The sequence below is a fragment of the Scatophagus argus genome, chromosome 1 (assembly GCF_020382885.2).
Source record: "Scatophagus argus isolate fScaArg1 chromosome 1, fScaArg1.pri, whole genome shotgun sequence".
Classification (NCBI taxonomy): domain Eukaryota; kingdom Metazoa; phylum Chordata; class Actinopteri; family Scatophagidae; genus Scatophagus; species Scatophagus argus.
Window position 1 is genome coordinate 17,898,763 of NC_058493.1, and position 21,118 is coordinate 17,919,880.

The following is a 21,118-nucleotide window of genomic DNA, read 5'->3' on the forward strand; positions in this document are numbered from 1 at the left end:
AAAAAAGAAAAAGTCATCAATCCTTCTTTTTGCTTCACATTTGTCAGCATTTGTATATCATAGTTGTAATGGTTTTATTCCATTTCAGTTACAAAAAAAAAGAAGAAAAAAAACTTTTCATTGTAAAAAATAAAAAAAAAAAATAGAAGCCATGTGTTCCGCAAATTACTGGCTTTGAGCAGTCATAGCCATAGCAACCATGTCCACAGAGTTCTGGTTAAGAGAGAGAGAGGGCCTTGTTAAAGCCCCACAGATTGATGGCCTGTTAGAGGTTGGGCTCAGCACCGGCTGGCTGTAACAATGAAGCGTACAGTGAACAGTGTAGGTGCTATTTTATTCAGACAACACCAACTACGCTAGGTTAGGTCAAGTACCACTCAAGGCCTGGACTGGTGGGTGGGCAGGTTGAAGGAGTTAAGGGATGTACCTTGACTTGAGTGATGGGGCTGGAGGAACTCTTGTCATTCTTCAGAGAGGAGGGAGAGATGGGCCCGCTGGTATTGAGCGGCTGGGGGAGTGGAGGCATCTTGGCTCCAGGAGAGACCTGCATGCTGGCAAGCTGGGCTGCATACAGTTGCTGTAGGGAGGTGGAGAAACCCACAAGGCGTTAACATCCAAATCCAGCAAACATTCAGAGTTTTATATTCTGTCTTTTTCTCTCTCTTTCTACTTCTGCGCCCCCCCCCCCTCCTTTACGTCTTTCCTCTCTTTCCATGAGGCTGGCAGAGAACCTCCATCAAAGGTCTTAACTGTATTTCAAAGGCTGATTCCAGAGAGAGACAGCAGTCTTAAAAACCACACAGAGATGGCTTTCATTCAAAATACTTGGAGCCCCTGTTTTCCACTCATCACAGAGAAAAGTTTGCCGACTGGATGCAAGTGTGTTAGCATAGATCTCTCATTTCTCTACATCTACACAGCTTCCTATTGAAGTTTCTGGTCTGTGATTTGTGTCCACACCGCCGTGTGAGACTGTCCCATTCCACAATGTTAGAAAACCCACCCTCAGTTGGATTGCCAGTACGTTAAACACAAGCATTATTAAGACTTAGAAACCTGCTCAAAGGACATTGATGTAATCACCGTTATTTTGCTTGGCGTTAAATCAGTAAGATGCCCAAATGTTAGGGACGTGACCACACAAGTGGATGTTTTAAATGACTGGCGAAGCACTCGATAGCTGTTGAACTCTCTCACTTGAAAGCTCAATTTAAAATCCCACCACTGGGCTTATTATGTGGCATATATGAAAAAAATGGTTAACTACATTGATATGAGGATTTTTTTTTTCTTTTAAATGTAGTGAACCACAGGCTGATAATTGTCTGCTAGATCAGATTTCTGACATAGTAATTCATACATTATCCTGGTTAAAGTTACAATTTAATGTCTTGACTTTAAGTTGTCTGCCTGTTTCTTTTATATCATTAAAATCTGAAACAAGTAATACCAGACTGATTTGATTTGATGATTGTTTTTGTACTTGTTTTTCTTTTCCTATAGAGCCCAGCACTCCTGCGCTGCTGCAGCTTCTCTCCGCCCCAGGCCTGTATTGATTGGCCACCAGGTAAGTGATGAAATTGGCTTTTGTCTCCTGCTGCAAATGGCAGGGGTCTGTCAAATAGAGCTACTGTCTGTGAAATAGTGTTACTCCATGTAGCCTTAGACCTCACTTCATCAGACTGATAGCCCTTAACTCCCCCACTGGCCTGCTATCCTCAGACTAGGTAAACCTTATGGTTTGCTGTGTTATTCAGTCAGACGGTGCTGTCAGGGAGAATCTAATTTCTCTTCCTCTGGCCAATCAGCATACCCTGTCTCATTTCCTGGTTCCACTGGCCACAAACAGACTGCATTTGTGTGGATGGGGGAAAAAGCAACCTGGCCCCGCTGGCCTCACCTTCGGCAGTGTAAATGCAGACCAAATCCAAACAAAGCACTTTATGTCCATGCACATATCTCCAGATATAAACACATACGTGCTCCTGTAAGAAACTTTATCGCTGCCACATAGGCGGCAGCACAAAAGGTCCATTCTTCCAGGGGACCTGGGGATAACAACAGCACATGGGCAACGGAAATGACAGACTGATTATGTTCCTACAATGATAGCACTGCCCCCACCTCCCTCACAAATAGCCTTTTGTCTCTGACAGGAATGGACAGAGGAGCGGACCCGACTCTATTTTCTTCTCAGATTAGCTAGACTTAGTTAATGTCAGTGGTAAGGGCCCTCTGTGTGTCTCGTGTGTGAGGGAGGGCAAAGAGGAGCAGGGTGGGGCAGGGGGTGGGGTGCATAGGGGTGGGCGGTGTAGCAAGTCTCCATTCTCGGCCTGTCGCTCCAAGCTACACACAAGTCTAAGTAGAGGAACGGAAGCTGAGTCTGTTGGACACATGTTTGCTAACAGGTCTGTCAGTGGGCATGTCCCTGACCTTGAGTGAGAACAATTTTATTGTCCTGGAAAAACAGCACAATTAGACTTTGCCTCAAATTAGACACAGTCAGGGTGCCCCCTTTCACCACTGATTAGCAGGTCAGTGCCATGGGGTGAGAAGCAGTGGTCACCTTTGTAACCAGGAACACCCTGCCTTCATGAGTCAAAGAACAATAAATACAATCATGGGTAAAGACAGATGAAAGGTGTGTTAACCCACCATACACTGCTCAAGGACAGATATGGAATACCTCAGTGTTCAATGTGTGTAGCCTGGAGGCTTTAGACTCAACATTATAATAAGAAAGTAAATTTACACTGGGTTACAGAATTATTGTTTGACACCCAACGCATACTTAGTTTAGAACTGATAGGCTCAACGCTGCAGGAAGTTGTCAGTATAACAGACACGGTGGGTCCAAAGGCTGAGGGATGATGCATCCTGACAAGGCTGATCTCCTCTCACACCTAATCACCCCCCTCCTCATTGCTACTTGTCAGTCAGGTGGGGGCAGCAAAAGCTTCATGGTATTTGAGGTCAAGTTGAAAATTGGTGCTACAGCTTTGGGGTATTGGGGAAGTAGGTGAAGGCCTGAGTAGAACTTTGGTCCCCTCTGTTTTGCTTTTCCCTTTCCCTCTACAGTCTTGTTGTTTTGCTTTATGTGATTAGGAAACCATGTACGTCACTTGAGACATATATAGTACTTGAATACTTCCGTTCACATATTTCCAAGCCACAGAGCAACCCACTAACTCACAGCTTCTACAACGGTAGAAGATAATAAAATGAACATAATAACTAGTGATATTGCAATGTTGGTTGCAAAAGAGACGTGTATGTTTTCCCTTGAAGGCCATTAGACCCAGTGATATTACTAATGTTACAATACAGTACGTGTTAATTTCTTTGTGTCCTTCGTGTTTTGCCTTCTTCCTGAAAATGGCACCATATCTAAGCACAGAAACAACACAAACACACATAAGTGGGGAGACACACAATATCTAAGGTCTTCCTTTTGACCCCATCATTCCCCTGTCTCCCTGTAGAGCCGAGCAGATCTCAGCAAGCATGGATTCAAAGTGAGTGCAGCGCGCTCAAGGTCAGCCTGTTAGCCTCTGGTAATTAAAAACAAGCCCTCTGGAGGCAGCAGAGGTTAAACGGGGAGGTTCACTTTTCTGCCTGCGACATTAAACTGAGATTACACACTCTGCTGATGATGTTAGACATCTCTGAAGTATGATTTGCAGTCAAAATGGGCAGCCTCTGTTTGTTTAGTAAAATGAGGAAGTGGATACTATAGCTCAATATACAATAAAATCAATTACAAGAAAAAACAATTTGCACATACACCTACATTATTTTGTTCTGCACTGGAGCATGTGCCTTTCTGTCTGTGGAAAAACAATTGCACATCTTGTTTTTTTTTCTTCTTTTTCTCAGAGTCGCAGCACGGCAGTGTGTGCTGGAAAATACAGTGGCAAATATTTGTCAGATTTCATGCTGCCAGCAGTGACGGTGCAGTGCACATTTATGACAGTGGCCTGCACAAACAAAAAGAAAGACTAATAAACTGCCTTTAAACCAAACAATTTAAAGGCCAAACAACCAATTAAAATCCCTCTGTATTTTCCATGTGATGAGCATTATCTGATGACTTCCGCGCTCTCTCAATCGCACTCTTTGTGTGCGAGTGTGTCTGTTTGTCTGTGTCTCATTCACCTCTGCCTGGCCTGGGCGCTGAGCACTGGGCTGGATATGAGGGCATTAACTGTGCTTCAGTGCACCACACCATTTAAAAGGCAGCACAGCGCCAGCCCCGTTTGCCACAAGGCTTGTACAGGCTCATTGCCCAGGGCGACCAGGCAGGCTGACCCAGGCTAAGCCCAGATGTCAGGAGTGGAAGAAGGCATCCTGGTGCACTGTGCCGATGCTTTCCAGTATGGCTCAACATCTGTCTCGTCTGCTGGCACCCAACCTGCTCTGCTCTAACTCCTCCTCTTGCCTATCTCTCTCTTATATCTGCAGTATATATTTTAAAGTTCTTCTCTATCATTTTATCTTTCTGGCACATAAACACACAAACACAGCCCGTCTTGTGTGAGTCTGTGTGTGGGGGTTCTCCAGGCCCAGGGGCCCCGGAGCCAGCCCTCCCATTCAGTGCAGCTCACTGCATTATCCACTCTCTCTGTCCATCTGTCCCTCTGTTCACCACTGCCTCTATCCAGCTGCTCACCTAGCCTTCCTATTAGCCGGCCCTCCACACAAAGCTAGCATTGCTGCACTTCTCTGGGTTACCTTCAAAGACTAAGCTCCTCTGCTCATAAACACAGAAACAGCTGCTCTCTACAGTATGTCTGTTCTCTCCTTTTCCCTCTCCTCCTCTCTCTCCCTCTTTCAAAGTCAAAAGTGCTTCACTTGTTAATGATGGAAGCCATTTCTTCACATCTGTACTACACGGGCATTCACATCCAAACAAAAGATAATGTGTGGTTTGCTGCTCTCCCACTTTCTTCCTGTTTGTCCCTGACTGTGTAACACTCTTTCTTATCACTCCAGTCGTCTAAGCCTCTGAGTACTCCTTCAGATGTGTCTGTCTGCTCGAGATCTGGTCTGGGTTTGTCGCTGAGTATGTGGGCTCCTTTTCATCTTTGCAGCGGGAGCATGAGCTGAGGCTGGGCCCAGGTTTATCATGGGCCTAGAGAGATACCATAGCAAAAGCAGCAGATGATAATTGCGGCGTTGAGTCTTAACTCAAGCGGTCCGACTTCCAGTACTGTAAAGCATAAGGATGTGATGGGCCTGGACAATTCAGGAGAAAAGAGCAAGAGTAACACACAAACAGAATGGGGTAAAAGAGGATGAGAGTAATTTAAAGAGAAATGCACAAACTAAGACACTTAGCGGTGGCTCAAGATGTGGATGGGAAATGGGAAAAGCAAGGCAGTGAGACAGAAACAGCAGAAGTTAGAAAATGAAGCCATGACTGAGTGAAAGCAGAGGGTTTTTATTTGTTTAAATCTAACAGTGATGCTGCATACAGAGAACCCAGATGTTCTGTTTTATCCAGTAATGCTTTTTTTAAAATGGCTCAAACCCTGAAGTCTGCATCCAATGATAGAAAACAGGACTTTCTCAAAGGTCCTCCTCCTGTTTAGTGGTTCTCTAAAAAGGTTGATATATATTAAGTTCATATTGGCCTTAAGTAAATTGTTTTTCACTCAGAGACTGTCGCAGGGTATAGTGTACAAACAGCAAATTAAGTGCTATCCCAAATTGAAAAATCTTTTGTGGAATTAGGGAAATTCTCTTCCTGCCTCTTCAATCAATTGAATATAGTAGGTGTCCGGACAGATTGGGGTACAATCTGAACACAATTTCCTCTGTTTGGTGAGAGGTGTCAGTTGTAATCAGGGAAGGACAGGCAGGGATGGAACCATTGTTTCCTGCTGGTCCTGGGCTCATCCCGGCCCAGTGTGGGCACTAATGAAGAGGGGCATGTCGCGCTGGGATAGTTTACCCACCTCCCCTCCTGTGAGTTGAGGGCGAGAGCCAATCTGTCAGGAAAACATTGAGTGAAATTGCCCTGTGGTACAGCAGCGCCTGGTGACAGCCACTTGCAGACTGCCAGCCGCCAGAGTGATGCTACCACCCTGTATTGACAAGCAAATTACAGTCTCCAACACTCAAACGCATCCTCGAAGATTCATTTACATCCATCAGCTCTAAGCCTTTGTTACCTTGTTGGGTTTTCTTCTCGTAGAGAGAAAGGGCAGGCAGTGGTGGCAGGGGGTGGGGGTGGTGTTCCCAGACTGTTATGACAGAGGAGATTGTGAAGAGGCTGCGTGGCCAACATTAAGACTGACGGAGCTGCTTGCCTCTGTGACTGGATGGCTGATCACATTACCTCTGCAGCATTGTGGGAATTAATTCTTCCAATAAGATAATTTTTAAGGTTCATATATTGCACAATCTAAACTGAGTAAATTGGTGAAAATTATACCTTGCCATGGAGCTGACAGGAAGAGATATTTTAATTGGGGGGCAGTCTATTCAGCCATATGTGTGTGGGATTTTGTATGTGTGTGACGATCCTAAGAGAATGAGCCTAGAGGTGAAGCTAGAAAAGCTCAGGGCGGTTTAAAGGGTTGGGTGGAGTATTGTGCTTGATGAAGCGTGAAGGAGAACATTTGCAAAAAATAAATAAATATATATATATATATATATGTTTTTTATTCTAAATAATCTTACCACTGTCATTTAAATTGCAACTTGCATCATTACATTTTTTTTCCCGTTTTGAGCCACAGGTACTTCACTGCACTGATTACCAGACATAGTGTCTCCTTATTTAGTTCCAACTCAAATGAAACAACCCATTTTCTTATTGTGTTGTCAAATCCTCATGTGATTTTTGTTGTTGTTTATGAGAAGAGCATTTTATCGGCTTCTTTTGTACTCATGAGTCCTCTCTCTCCAACGTACACACACACACACACACATTGGAGTATACTTTTCAATAGTTTAATTTTGAAGTAGAAGAAGGGTGCTGGTGCTATTATTGCTCTAAAAGGGAGGAGACTACTCCAACTTAATTCCATGTCTGGCTTGATATGATGGTTTTAATCATAGCCAGCTCTGAGTGCTTTGTAGAGGAAGTGGTGGCAGTCACATGGTTTGTTGATCCCAGCTATGTAGAAAAGGGCATGTTTGACTTGCCTTGCTGTTTTAAGGGGAGTCTCTATGCAGGGTAAATAGCAGCCAGCAGGCGGAATATGTGACAGTATGACAGACTTCAATTAATGGAAAATGCACCTCTTTTTGTTTACTGTGTTCTGTAAAGGTCAGCCAAGTCATGGTCTTGGAGGCACTGTTTTTGCCCATTCCCAGGGTTAGATACATAATCAGAATTAATCACTCTAGACTTGTCTTCCCTCCTCACCCCAACCTTCAGATATATGACTGTTTCATCTGACCTCATACACCCCTATAAATAAACTCAGCATGCCTGTCTGAACCACCACTCCTCTCTAAAGGACTTCTCCATGATCCCCAAACTGACACATCCTCTTAGGGATATACGTCTCCACGTCAACACGAACAGACCCATTTAACGCCTTACATGCTCCCGATAGCTCTTCTCATGGCCACACGATGACGCACAGCTCTTTGGAGCCAGCTGTGTGCATTGTTAGAACTTGCCAAGGCTCGTTAACACTGACAGTGGTAGCTTCAGAAGGACAAATGGCACATATATCAGTGTGCACAGATCTCTCTCCCCCCAAGACTTGGGTTCTCTTGTTTAGCCTTGATACTTTTTTGCCGTTCAGCTTCACATGTTGCAGCATTCAGTAACTTTTCCCTGACGTAACAGCAGTGGCCACTTAAACATATGTTAGGAGAGATGCTTTTTAATCCTTTGTTTCCTTCCTTTGTTTCCAAAGAACAGTACTGATTTTTAGTTTCAAATAGACTTGAGATCTGCAATTACTCAGAACTGCAAAGGAAACTGATAATTAGAGAAGCAACAAGCAGTACTGCAGTTGAACAGATATGGTTGTTACTCTGCTTTTACTGGTATATATACATATACATATTATATTATATTATATATTATATTTATTTATATATCTAAGTTAGCAAGGGAATCATTATAACCAATTTGGAAACAAAGATCTTGCATGGGCACAGAGAAGCTCTGGTAACACTAGTATTCATAGTAGCAAAAGCTTGAAGGATAGAACACAGATAATTATCTATATTAAACATTATGGCCTCAGGTTAAGACCTGACCTGGGTTCAGCTTTTTTAAGTGCCGTGTGAGAAAAGTCCTGGAGGAGCCCGTAGGGCTTGGAGCCTATCCCAACATTTTCTGTTGCTCAAAAGCCCTACTCAGCCTCACTTTGTACAACATAACATGCTCTTATGGTACACGTATATTGTTTGTTCTTGTTTCTTACTTGTTTTACTCACGGAAATGAAATAAATATTACCATGGTTCTACTAAACAAAAGCAGCAGGAAGGAGATTCTTTGCTTACACTGTCAATTGTCCTCTGATAAATTCACTGGCAGGTGATTAAGGTAACCAAAGTGATTCTCATTCCCTCTAATAACTATTATCTTCTTAACTCCTCTGCCTGGCAGAGCAAGTGGGGATAGATCCTCTATAAAACAGGATAAATTACATATGTAAGGTGATAAGTGTGTGTGAGCTGGGGGCCTCCGAGATTATTTAGTGTGCAGCTCATTACTTAACATACAGCTGCTTAGCTATCCTTTCTGCCCTAGGCTTGGCGGGCGTCCCTAGCATTCTTTGTCATGGTACTGTACATACCTGAAGCTGGAGGGGGCTGAGTCCTGATGCTGCTGCAGCTGCCATTGTAGACGGAATGAACTGCACTGGATAGTTATCACCTGTCAGAAAGGGAGAGAGAGAGAGACAACAATGCATACAGGTTCAGACAATGAGCCGGTCCACAGCGACCAGACATGTGCCAACACAGATCCTGGGCCCTCCAGTACTTTGCCACAGCAATGTGGCACATTGCAACAAGCCCTCGGCTTCAAGCCCAAACATCTGCATTAACAAAAGGCTAAGCTGGTTTGACTGGTGCAGGATTACTCAGGAACATTTCACACCATTCCCTCCTTCCTCCACCTGCACAGTACTCTTTCTGGAAAATACCATGACAACCATAACTACTACACAGTTTAAGTCGGGAGTTCTTTTACGTTTTCTCTGGGTGGATGTGTGTGTTTGTTAGTGTCCAGACTCAATGTTAAATAAGTTTGTAAATGCAAGTAAGTATCTCCCCTGCTGTTCAGTTAGCAGTTATGTAAAAGCATGTTCTCTCAGGCGGTTCATACGTCTGTAGACTTGTCTGGCCTTTGTTCAACACTACATTGTTTGTTTTTGAGTGACAGCTTTGGCAGCAGAATGAAAGCACATGTATGCGAACTGGTTAGAACAAGTGTGCAGTCACAATAACAAGGTTAAAAACCCAACACATTCTTATCTCGTATATCACTGTGATCAAGCAAGGGAGAATTTGTCTCCAAATAGCAGCACTATTCATTACTATTCACTACTGTTGGCTTGCCATCAGCACGTTTGTCAGACAGGCATATAAAAACGGCTGCTGTATGACTGATATCCACGAGGGTGTATAACTGAGTACCACACGCCTTCACACACTCAGCCCAGTGTGTTGAGACGGACAGAACAGCCCCAGTGAGACAGGGTAGCCCTGCACAGTGGGAGTGGGGAGGGGGTAGTTGGCCTTCGCTCAGACCCCACTTCTGCCTGTCACTTCTTCTCACAAACATATGAGCCATTAAGCCACAGACAAGGTAAATGTATATACCTTCTCTTTCACTTTGCCCTGGCCAACTCGCCTCACTTTGCAATCTTGTACAGCAAAGCACAATGTGATACAGGCCATGGAAATCCAATCCCCATTTAGTAGCAAATAAAATCACACAGCAGAAGTGGATTCAAATAGCACTGGGTTGGGATGTGTGGGGGTGCACATCCAGGGTTATTTGCACACCTCCTCTTTTTGGTATCGTTTCCCTCTCTCTGTGCTGTCTGTGACGTAGGATTTGGGAATAATAAATGGCTGAATGTCTCTAGATGTCATGTGAAACCTGGGGAGGGTCATGTGCTAAGTGAGCACACCACAGCAGCCGGGGCGGGGAGGGGGTCTCCGGCTCTGAGGTCTGGGTCCTGGGTGCATATAGTCAGGGGACCAGACTCCAGCAGAATGGGTGCTGTGCCAGGTTAGTGTCACTGGTGAAAGGGAATTATGTTTAAAACTATGGGATTTTTTTTAACCGGCCATGCCTGGTCCCATGCCCAGAGCCTGGACTCTGAATGATAAGGAAGGAAGGGGGTGGTGCAGGTGACGCCACGTTCACTTCTGGCTATATTTCCCTGCTCACGTGGTGTCATAAAATAAAAGTCATATGTCTGCTGAAAGTTGACAGATGTAGCTGAAACCTTTCTTAGACCAGATCAAATGATAATAGATGAACTATATGACTTGAGCTTTATCTTGTCTTTTCGCTTGCTTTTAGATTTTATTGAAAGACCCTAGCTGTTCACAGAAAAATAGACGTACATGAAAAATGGATTTACCATTTTATGTTGTTTAGATTACATTCTGATGTAGATCTGATAGGCCGTAAGGAAGAAAAAACTTGAATTACCAAGCTTATTTGGATTTATAGTTATATATATATTTTTGTATATTATTTATTATATTTATTCAAGTTAAAACCCTCATTGTCCAACTACAGTAACGCCGCAATATCAGAGAACCACTGTGACAATTAAAATGTGGTTAAAAAATACCAATTGAGATACAAATACAAAAATACAAATGAGCTTACAAGTCCAAAGACTATGGGGTGACTCTGCAGGTCCATTAGAGGCACATCAGACTGAAGAGAAGTCCAACTCACATCTATTTGTTTAAACGATGAGTTGGTGCTTCTATGACTGTGCCTGCCTACCATGTAACACCAGGCCATTGAGCACAGCCAGTGGATGGTGTGATGACTTACCACTATGGTGCCAGAATGACTCTGTTGCCATGTGGGCGCCATAGGGCTGGGGGACATAAGCAGTGGTCCCTGGGAGCCGTCTCATAATGATAACATCAGATTAGTGTGCCTTATTCTTGGAAGTGAATGCTTGGTCACTCACTTCATGGAGGAAGGACGCAGCAGCATCCTGTATACCCTGCAGGTGGTGGTGATAACATTGTACTCTCTGGATATATTGTGTTGGACATGGGGAAATAACAGAGGTTTTGAAATACCTCTCCTGACTACAAGAGTCATTTTTGGACCCCCCTTTGCCTATTTCTTCATGAACTCATGAATTATGCAGGACCCATACACATGGCGACCCCTGACCATGATTCCATAATAGCTCCTGTTATTTGAACTAAAACATTTTCTGTGTCAAACCTATTGCAGAAAGCACACTGGTAAAAGACTCTCCCTCAGGCACTTTGTTTAAGCTGTCATGGCTCCATAGTTCCAAAATAGCTGACTTTCTTTTTCGTCCTGTGGTTTTATAGTTAATTCATTAACTGCACTACCACACCTTTTAATGTTCTGCTGTGAAGCTGCTGACTTCCCAGTGTTTCTCTTTCCATTTTCTGTCCTCTTCCTTGTTCTGGTACTGTTTTACAACAGACAAGAGGGCTCTTTTTTCTGGGTGACTCATAAATCCTTTTCTCTTTGACAGCAATTGCTGTCTCCTTCTATTTGAAAGTGTGGGTGAGAAAAACTGTACAAATTCAGTTTAATTTGACTGAATAATTAATAGACACATCTAAAAATTGCTTGGCCCTGGGACCAAGTAGGCCATATGAGGTGAAAAGCTTAGACTGAGAAGAAGGGGGCAATTTGGGCCACAGCCTTTTTTTATACAGTTGTATGTGGTGGCACATCTTTAATTTTCACAAGGATACAAGGGTGTTTGAGGTTACATTTTTTTTATTTTGAAGGCTGAGCAAGGCTTATTTTTTACTCAGTTCAAAAGACAAAAGGAGATAAAGAAGCATGCTGTTACAGGCAAACAGTTAAATTTGCAGGAAAACCTGTTCCTTACATCATCGCCCAACTATCCACCTTATAGTTGTCTTTTAATTCCATAATTTCATGATCAAAACCGGAAACCAGATCAAAATCAAAAATCAAATTGTGTTAAGCTGTAATAGATGAACAGAAAGACTTCTTATGCACGGTTTACCTCCTGCTTTATTGAATCTCAAACAGTGGATACTTGAAAAGCAATTACAGCCAGCACACTCCTGAAAGAGAATTTCATGGTGAAGATTTGCTTACATTCTTCTGCTTCTCTACCCATATCTATTGTTTCACATTGACTAGAACATTCCCAGGCTATGGTTTCAAGCCCACGTTCAGAGAGAGCAGAGCATGTCAGTGTGAATCAAGCATTTGTTTGTTACCGTACACTCTTTGTGCAACTTTAAGGCTAAAAATCACTTATTTATGAGTAAAAAAGGGAGACAGACAGAAAGCAGAGAGAAAGGGGGAAGGACAACATGAAGATTTAAGTCGCAAGCATACCTGGCTTATAAGACATTCCCGGAGGGAAGAGAAAGCCTTGCTGGGCGGCGGCTGCTGCTGCCAGAGTGCGTTGGTCGTGTGGAAAAATGGGGATCATGAGCGGAGGCATGTGACCCTGGACCTGCTGAACAGATAGGGAGCGGAGATCAGAGAGAGGCCTAAGCATAGTCATGGTACACAGAAACACAGAGCCCACTCAGGGGGAGGCCAGATCACAGGTCTTCCTAACGCGTGCTGACAGGGGGCTCTGAGGCAACGGCGGCCCTCGTGTGCTCACACAATACCTGGCCAAGCTGCGCCTGCTCTTAATCCAAACCACAATTTCACCTTGGTACATCAAAGGCCCCGCGCATGCACATTGTTCCAGCATCAGTTAGAAGAAGCGACATGCGGGACAGTGAGCAGAGAGGTTCAGTAGAGCCATACAGTATGATGAAAGCATTTACCAACACCCTTTCTGCTGGCGTATATGTTGACATGTTAAGAAGAGGAATGTGACTTGATCAGAGAATTGATCAGCATGTACTCTACTACAGTTGTTTTCAGCAGAGGAAGAAAATAGCTGCCACTTGACAAGTCCTTGTTGTTTTCGTTTTAATGTCATTCTCCGTCTGCCTGTTCCACTCACATATTAACCTTCACCGTCCAGTCTGTTGCTGACTTGACTGCTGGGACTCCCTGCATGTGTGTGTCAAGGGTGGGTGAGTAGCTTATGTCTCAAAAGTGGTGTGTGGGGGTTTTGCACACATGTTGCAAGGTCCAATCTTACTGTCATTCTTTGCTTCCTGAAACTCGGTGATGGGGAGCAGTCTGGCTACCATGGGCCCGCAAGGGTTAATCTAGCACTGAGCCAGGCCACCTCTAGGGAACCTGCCTGGAAAATGGGTTAATAAAGGTCATCCCCCAAAATAAACACTTTACAGAATGTTTCTCCATTCATCCCTCCTTAAAATCAACTCGCAATAAAACGAGTCTGGGTGCAATTACTGCCGCTGCACTGGGGCATGAAATCAACCTGCTCTCAGCAAAGTCTTTCCCCCCATGTTCTGGCCGAGGTCTGCTATGATCTCCAGTTTTTCAGCCCGTGCTGCTCCCCCTGTAGACCCTTTACCGGAGTAGTCGCGCCCAGTTTCTCTCACAGGTAGCATGCTAAACCTGCTTAAAACTACTTCATCGATCTGTCCAGAGGTGCAGAGCTAGACTGAAAACTAAATAAATAGAACCATTTTATGTCTACTGAGCTTTTACAGAAGTGCAAGTGCAGAAAGTACATTATAGAAGAATAGTAAAGTATGTAATTCTTCCAAGAAGTAATTCTGTAAAATATGCTGTTGCTGAAGAAAAAATAAATGGCCGAGAAGACTGCGACAAATGACCTTAAATAAAACTTTGCTTTATAGGGATTAGTGGTCCAAGTTTCCAGGCTGAATGGATGAAAGATGGATCTTGGCCTTGCATGTATGGAACATATGGAAAAACACAATAATTAATGTCACAACATGGGGTAGAGCCAGTGACAGGCGGGGGGGACACTGGGGAACACAGCTTCTCTCTGTCTGCGTATTTGGACTGTAAAACCAGATGGAGTCTGTTGCTGAATGTGTGGTAGTCACAGGGCATAAAAGGGCTCCCTCAAGTCCCCAGCACTCCAAGTGTGTTACAAGTGTGTTGCACGGGAGTTCATACATTTTCATGAATTAACTAACATACGTCAGCAGTAAATTAAAAGTTGTCATTTGAAAAAATAAATAAAATCTTTGACTGTAACGTATTTTAGCAAATAGATAAAATGAAAACATCAAACAAAATTAGCAAATCCTTCACAGCTGCCTCTCTGTGTTTCCTCTTGCTTGGAAATTCATCTTGCCGTGAACAACTTTTCTAAGTCCAAATGTTGCAACCTTAAGCATTTCAAATAGTTTCTACCTTTTACACAATTTGTTTTGAATTATTTGAAAAGACAAATGTGACTACATTAATCCATATATCTGAACTGTACAAGAGATGTGTACAGATTAAACACAGTGTGAACTGAGAGGCAATAGCAATCAGATACTCGGCCGTATTTTTTTTCCAGCATTAAATGTAAATGATATCATTTCATCTGGGATATCAGCTTTTATTACTATTATTATTTTAAAATATGGAGCAGAATATACAAGATTCACTGAGGCAAGACAGAGCGTGAACGTGCGTTGAAGGGGAAATAAATGCATTGAGTTTGAATGGCTGTGATTTGCAGTAATGAGCTCCACGCATTAAAGTTTAATTTACGGCAACTAATGTCAGAGAAAGGCAAATCAAATTTTGAGGAGCTTCAAGGTGGCAATAAATAGTGGAAGTTAGTTGAGCTGCCAATTAACAGCTGGCACACTGGCTGAACATATAACATTTTCACAAGTGCCTTCTTTTAATTTGACTGTTAAATTAGTAGGAAAAAATAAAGGATATTTTTGTAAAAAAATATAACAGAGGCAGAGAAAGACATTTTGTATGTATGTGTGTGTTCCACTCTCATTCTGTAACTACAACCCCCCTCCCCTTTAAGAGTTACCCTCAAGTTCATCTATGTATGGGCTGAATGCCCAGGATATTTCTATTGCCAAGATGATCTTGACGAGTTGGAGAATGAAGTGGAGCAGATGTGAGCAGGGCACTTGGGCAGCGTCCTCCCTTCTCCTCGTAAATACAGCATTGTTGTGCTGGCTCTGCTCTTCCTTTGTCTTAGCACTGCTAAGTACTGGATAATGTCATTTCACACCATCTGCCCCCAGGCTTCATTAAAGATACATGAATGGGCTATCTTATGAGGAACAGGTGCTATTGTTTGTCCCTCAAGACCCAGCACTAAGGATCTGACTCGGAATACTTGAAGAGGAGCATCTGTAGTGATCAGTCAGACAGACTTGGCTGAGGCCCCCGTCTCTGCCAGCAAGCACTCCAACAGAGGTTTCTGGGGGAAGTCAGCCGCCTTGCAACATGTATCATCAATTCAGATGACCTGATGAAGTCTGTATCAGGCCAGCACGCAATCTGTTTCCCTCTCAAGGAGACGCTGGTATATGATAAATAGAATCAACTTGCTGTTCTCCCGCGAGTAGGATTCAGTATTATGGAAGAGCTAATTAGGTTTATTTTACTCTTTATTCTAAAAATGACAACTTCACTCACACCTTTGTCCTGTTGTATGGTTAGACAACCTGCTTTCTGTCAAACTCTCTTTTACTTTTTTTAAATAGTGTTTTATTTTGTTTTGTTTTAGTCATCCTTTTTTATAACTGAGCATGCATTTCTGCAAATACAACTTCAACAGTCTAAATTAACCAACGAAAACAACAATGTTCGTTCTTACGACAGCTCGTGTGACTGCAGCCCAGCCTGCAGTCAGACTGCAGAGAACGAGTCAGACGACTCAGACAGATTCTCATCTCTGATGTGTAAGTACACGAGGTGTAGAAGTTGGGGTAGATTTGAAAGAGCTCCCTTTATTTCTCCCAGCACTTACAACACATATGCCCACACAACACACACAACACACACACACAAATATACATTCTTACATTTAGTTTGAATACCACACTAACCATTAATAATATATTTTTGCTATTACTAGAGTCATCTTTTAATATTCCTATAAGGCTTTCTTCTGGTAAAATACAGAAAGCACTTTTAGAGTTATTTTTTAACATGATGTGTGATTAACAAAAACTTCTACATTCCGAAATATTTCTGAAAACCTGCATTATGCACATTTAACTATAGAAGTCATGCCATTGGCGGGGGAAAAAGTGGGTTGCTTTGTTTTTGTGGATGTGTAGGCATCCACCTACAACACGCGAGCAGACAGCTCCAAAAACACTGAGCGCAAATGGAGATGTACAACGCATTACAGCACTCACTTGGGCCCCTGTCAACACCCATGTTCCTCACTGTCTGTTACAGCCTCTACAAAGCACCCAGGAGGCCTGGAACCCCCTGCTGGCTTTCCCTCAGAACCTCCTCACACTTCCATGCACTGATCCACACGCGCAAGTTTGCTACTCGCTATGGACCACAATGCGCTATGTTTTTACTGCCAGAATCAGTCAGTATTAACAAGATTACAAGACAAAAGGGGGCAAAAAAGACACACTTCTATCTCATTCATACTGTGTTTCATGGTTATTAGCTTTAAAGGACCAGCGAGACCCGGGGTCTAATATCCTGATTAACTGCTACTTGACACCTTTTAACACACATCTCACATATCAGGGATATAATCTGTATTCATTCGTCTTGCAAACAAAAAAAAAACAAAAGTATTTTGTGAAAACACAAAATACACAACAACACAACTGCAAACAGCCAAAGATTTTCAAGGAGCTCATGGTGATGATGTTCTTAATTTTACAATCATTTAGATTATAATAGGCACCTTCCCCATTAGGAAAAGATCACAATCAACTGTAATCTTTCAGAGGACTAACATTTCACTTCATTTAATAAAATCGCTTCCACGCTTTAGTAGCTGTCAGAGCTGCAGCTCTCGCTCACCTTCTCTTGCACATTTTCTATAGGAGGGGTCGTGTAATTTCACTCAGGAAGGATAGACTCCAGCTGTTGCTGTAAGACCTGGTAGTTCACACTTCGTTCTCCCCACCCCCTGCTCTCCACTGAGATGCATACCAAACGCCTGCGAGTAGAAATCACCTTTTGTGATCCATTTAAAGGGTGAGGGATCTTGAGGAAGCTGGCAAGTCTGGCTACATCCCAACAGAAGCACACACAGTAAAACTGACACTAGACAGCAGGATATGTTTTAACACCCGCCACTGTGTACACAGCCCGCTGGGTGTACACTGTTCTGGAGCCTAACCAGGAGGAAAATCACTCAGTGGAAGCACTTCTGGGTTGCTGAATCCTCTATGTGGCTTCCGGATTTTTTCCCCCCCCATGAAACGATTTTTAAGCACATATTACTCCTTTACTGCAGGTCACTTATCAGCTGGTTATACTACCACTGTACCACATGGCAGACATACGCATTGATCGAGTGGAGATGTGATGGTGTTTGGATTTGTCTGTAGCTAATGGTAATCAGACAAATAGATCAATAGAAGTGCACCGGACTTTGATGCTCCAGACCTCTGCCTTTGAATAAAAGTCTTCATGTTACCGCCCACTAGACTTGAAGCACATTTTTTGCTTGTCTGCTCTGAAAATGAGCGCACTGGATTGGGGAGGGAAAATGCACTGGAGAGGTTCAGGTCACCAACAAAGGGCCCTTGTCCTGCTCTAGTCTGACCTTTCTCCTCACTTCCTTCCTCCATCTGAAATCCTTGTGCAGCACCTTTTACTACAGAAGTAAAGACAGACCCCTAAAGCCAAAGATCAACAGAGTACAGGCTGAAAAAAAGTCTCATGATATTTTCTCTGAATTGTTGGGGAACAGCTCTGACTCTGACAGCAGGCACTGTTTGCTCAGGTTTGAGCGTAACGCTGCACATCAGTCATGCCTGTATGTGCTACACTGAGTGCTGTTCAGGATAAAGTGCAGCAAATCCAGACACTGAGTGAGGTCAGGCCATCCAGAGGGAATAACCAATAGATGACTTCTTGTTCCACTAATTCCTTACACAGTAAAACAAGCCTTCTTGGAAAAGAGCCATTCCAATATGTCTATATTAAGTCGATGGGAGCTTGAAAGCAGGGTAGTCCAACCCTCTGACCCGCCTAACACACCCAACCCAAATCCCTCCACTCCAGCCCTCCTCCATCTCATTGCTCCTCCTGACTTCCTTGGAATTCTGGGTAAAAACTGCAGGCCACTGTTTGCTTAAATACACTGCCTGGCTTTTACAAGATTTTTGGACATTACCCTAATTTAATGCAGCTTCAGTGTTGAATGTTGTATAATAAAACTTGCATTGATACAGAAAAAGCAACATGCATTTCTAGACATGAAATGTCATCTGTGTACATTTGGTACAATTGTGTACATAAAGCAATTTGTGCTAAATCTTTAAATTAAATTAATCTGTCTCAAAGTGAAGCCTTAAGGCACATTCATGCTGCAGCTCTGCATTACGTTACGTTGTCTGCATTTGATTCTGAACAGCACTCATTTAGACATTAGATCTAGTAAAACAAAGTGCATTCCTGCATGCTGACACAATGTATGTAATGAATTGTGTGCACACAGCAACACAATCCTACACTACACCCTTAACATCAACATTATTTCCACAGAAAATCCAAACAGCCAATAGAGTGTCATATTTCCAAAGAATATTAGCTCTTTCTGGGCACATGGAGGCATACATGGAAGTAAAGTATATTTTTTTTCAAAGTCTGGCCATAAAATTACATTTTGCAGTAAACTGGCCAAATCCATGGGGACTCCCTCAAACAGCAAGTGTAATGATGGAAAAGAAGAGGACAGACATAAACAAACCCACAAGTGGGTTTGGTGCCGGCATCATTTTCCTGCATATACATCCTCGCTGTATGGAAATGGGAATGAGTGAAATGCCTCTGACCCTCATTGCAGGGGGGTGAGTGAAACTCTAAAGAACATTGGACACGGGCTAGTCTGATAGCCAGCTACATCCATGTGATGTGAACAGGGTTGGGGGAGTGGGAAATAGAGGGATTTAAGCATGTGAGGCTTATGAAATAATGTGGCTGTAAAGGTTTGAAATATCACATCTTCAACCCTTTGGAGCAAGCAGAGAGACATAAATTCTCTGTCTGTCCACTGGTAACTGTTTTGTGTTTTATAAAATAATTGTAAAGAAGATTCATGTTCCCTTTAAACTTGCCATTGCTTGTGTTATATTTCAGAGTGATTTAATTATTCTAAAATAAAATCTTGCGGTTATAAAGTTAATGAGAAAAAGTATTTTGTCCAACTGTGAAACAGAAGACCAGCCCTGATTTGTGTGACGGCATTGTCCGTTTTACGACTGGGTTTCCCCCCTCTGTCCTGTCTGCCGGTCACAGACTGAGACTCTGTCTTCACTGTTACCTCCCAGCTGCTGGGATCACAGAAGACAACAGATCCCGTTCTGTTGTTCAGCAAAGAGCAGGCCTGTCGAAACATGCTCAGATATCACCACATTCTCTAATAGATCAAACAAGAAAGGTATGAGGATTTAATTGAGTTTAAGGAGCAGCAAAGAAATGAAGAAAATGTTTATCTAGGGCAAACTGAGCTATGGAAGAAAAACAAACATAAAATTCTACAATTCTGTTTCTGTGAAAATCTGCGCAGGACAAAATGGTTCATTCATTGTGTTGTGTTGGGGAATGCTTGGACTCTCCTCCGCCCCAAAAACAAAAAGCTCCTTTTTTATGTTGGCCATGGACTGAATGCTTTGCTTTGCCACCCCAGCCCTAAGAAAACACGCGCCCCTTTCTCACTGCCGGCTGCCTTTACACAGTGGAGCCTATTAATGCAGCTCCTTCTCCCTGTGAGCGTGCCCACTGCTGAGGACGATGGCCACGCAGAGCCAATGCAAAGACAAAACAGTTTGCACAACATTAGCAGAGAAAACACAGTCCACGCAGAGACGGAGAGGAAACTAAATCAACATCACAGTGGAGGATGTGTTCTCTCCTCAACTGATACTTTTATTACGACGGTTTGAGGTTCAATGGATGTTAAGTGTAGGCGCTCTGCCTTCGCCCGTGGACTGTTTGTTGAACTCTAAACAGGTGCTTTCTAGTTGCCTGATATTAGACTAAATTGTCAGCTCGTTTCACTCCTTTTCCATCAGTCAGCTCGTTGGGGTGAACGGATTCAATGGTCTGGACTCATGCAATCTCTCTAGTGATATTCAGACTGATGGAAAAGCGCGTCTTTCACCCTGTCTGTATGTACACAATAGATGTTCAGTTATCAGTATTATTTAGCACAGTGATTCATTTGAAAAGCAAATTTTTGCATGTCTGGTAATCTTGTGTTCATTATTTTTGTCACTTCTGAGAACTGATAGAAGACTGGAAGTTTGTGTCATAAATTAGCCCGTCCCATGGCTGCTTTGCAAACCCCTCAGGTGTCTAATTTTAAGGAGACCCTCAGGTGTGATTTCACACATTACAGCCGTTCATGTGGCACCTCTCAGATGGAGTCTCTTAATTATCACCATTTAAACTGCTGAGGTGTCTGAATACAAAGGCCAATTACACAAAAGCATGGTTTTATTGTGTAATTTACATCAGTGATGGATCTTTGTTTGTCTACAGTCTTACCTCACTGACAAAGGCGCTGTACAAGCGACCATATGTTTCATTTGACTGCTTATAATGAGAGTCAGTAAAGTCAGTGATCAGCTGTTACACTTTGACAAAGGCTAATCCAGTTTTCGCACACTTTGCCTTTTTAGTCTAAAGAAATACAGTTCAGTAGAATGGATGGTATAAAATATAGCAACTGGTAAGGAGAAACAATCATGCCCTGATCGGACAAAATCCACAGGCCCCAGACCATTCAAACAGACGGTACTCTTTATATTCTGTGGGCAAGAATTTGTTTTAACACACAAATGGTGCGACATGCTAACTATTTATCCACTTAGCTTTGTTAACAAACCATCACT

General features: G+C 43.0%; 1 protein-coding gene across 10 annotated transcripts in view; it reads right to left on the reverse strand.

Annotated features, from left to right (window-relative positions):
• sox6 (SRY-box transcription factor 6) overlaps positions 1-21,118 on the reverse strand; it is a 132,699-nt gene that overhangs the window by 25,927 nt on the left and 85,654 nt on the right. For 8 of the 10 annotated variants that reach the window (XM_046388394.1, XM_046388362.1, XM_046388378.1 and 5 more), the window contains 3 exons: positions 12,540-12,663; positions 8,770-8,849; positions 428-577 (listed from right to left, as the gene is read on the reverse strand). In XM_046388394.1, coding sequence (XP_046244350.1) covers positions 428-577; positions 8,770-8,849; positions 12,540-12,663 — 354 coding nt within the window. The remainder of the gene's footprint in view (positions 1-427; positions 578-8,769; positions 8,850-12,539; positions 12,664-21,118) is intronic. The other 2 variants (XM_046388371.1, XM_046388409.1) reach the window with 1 other exon arrangement.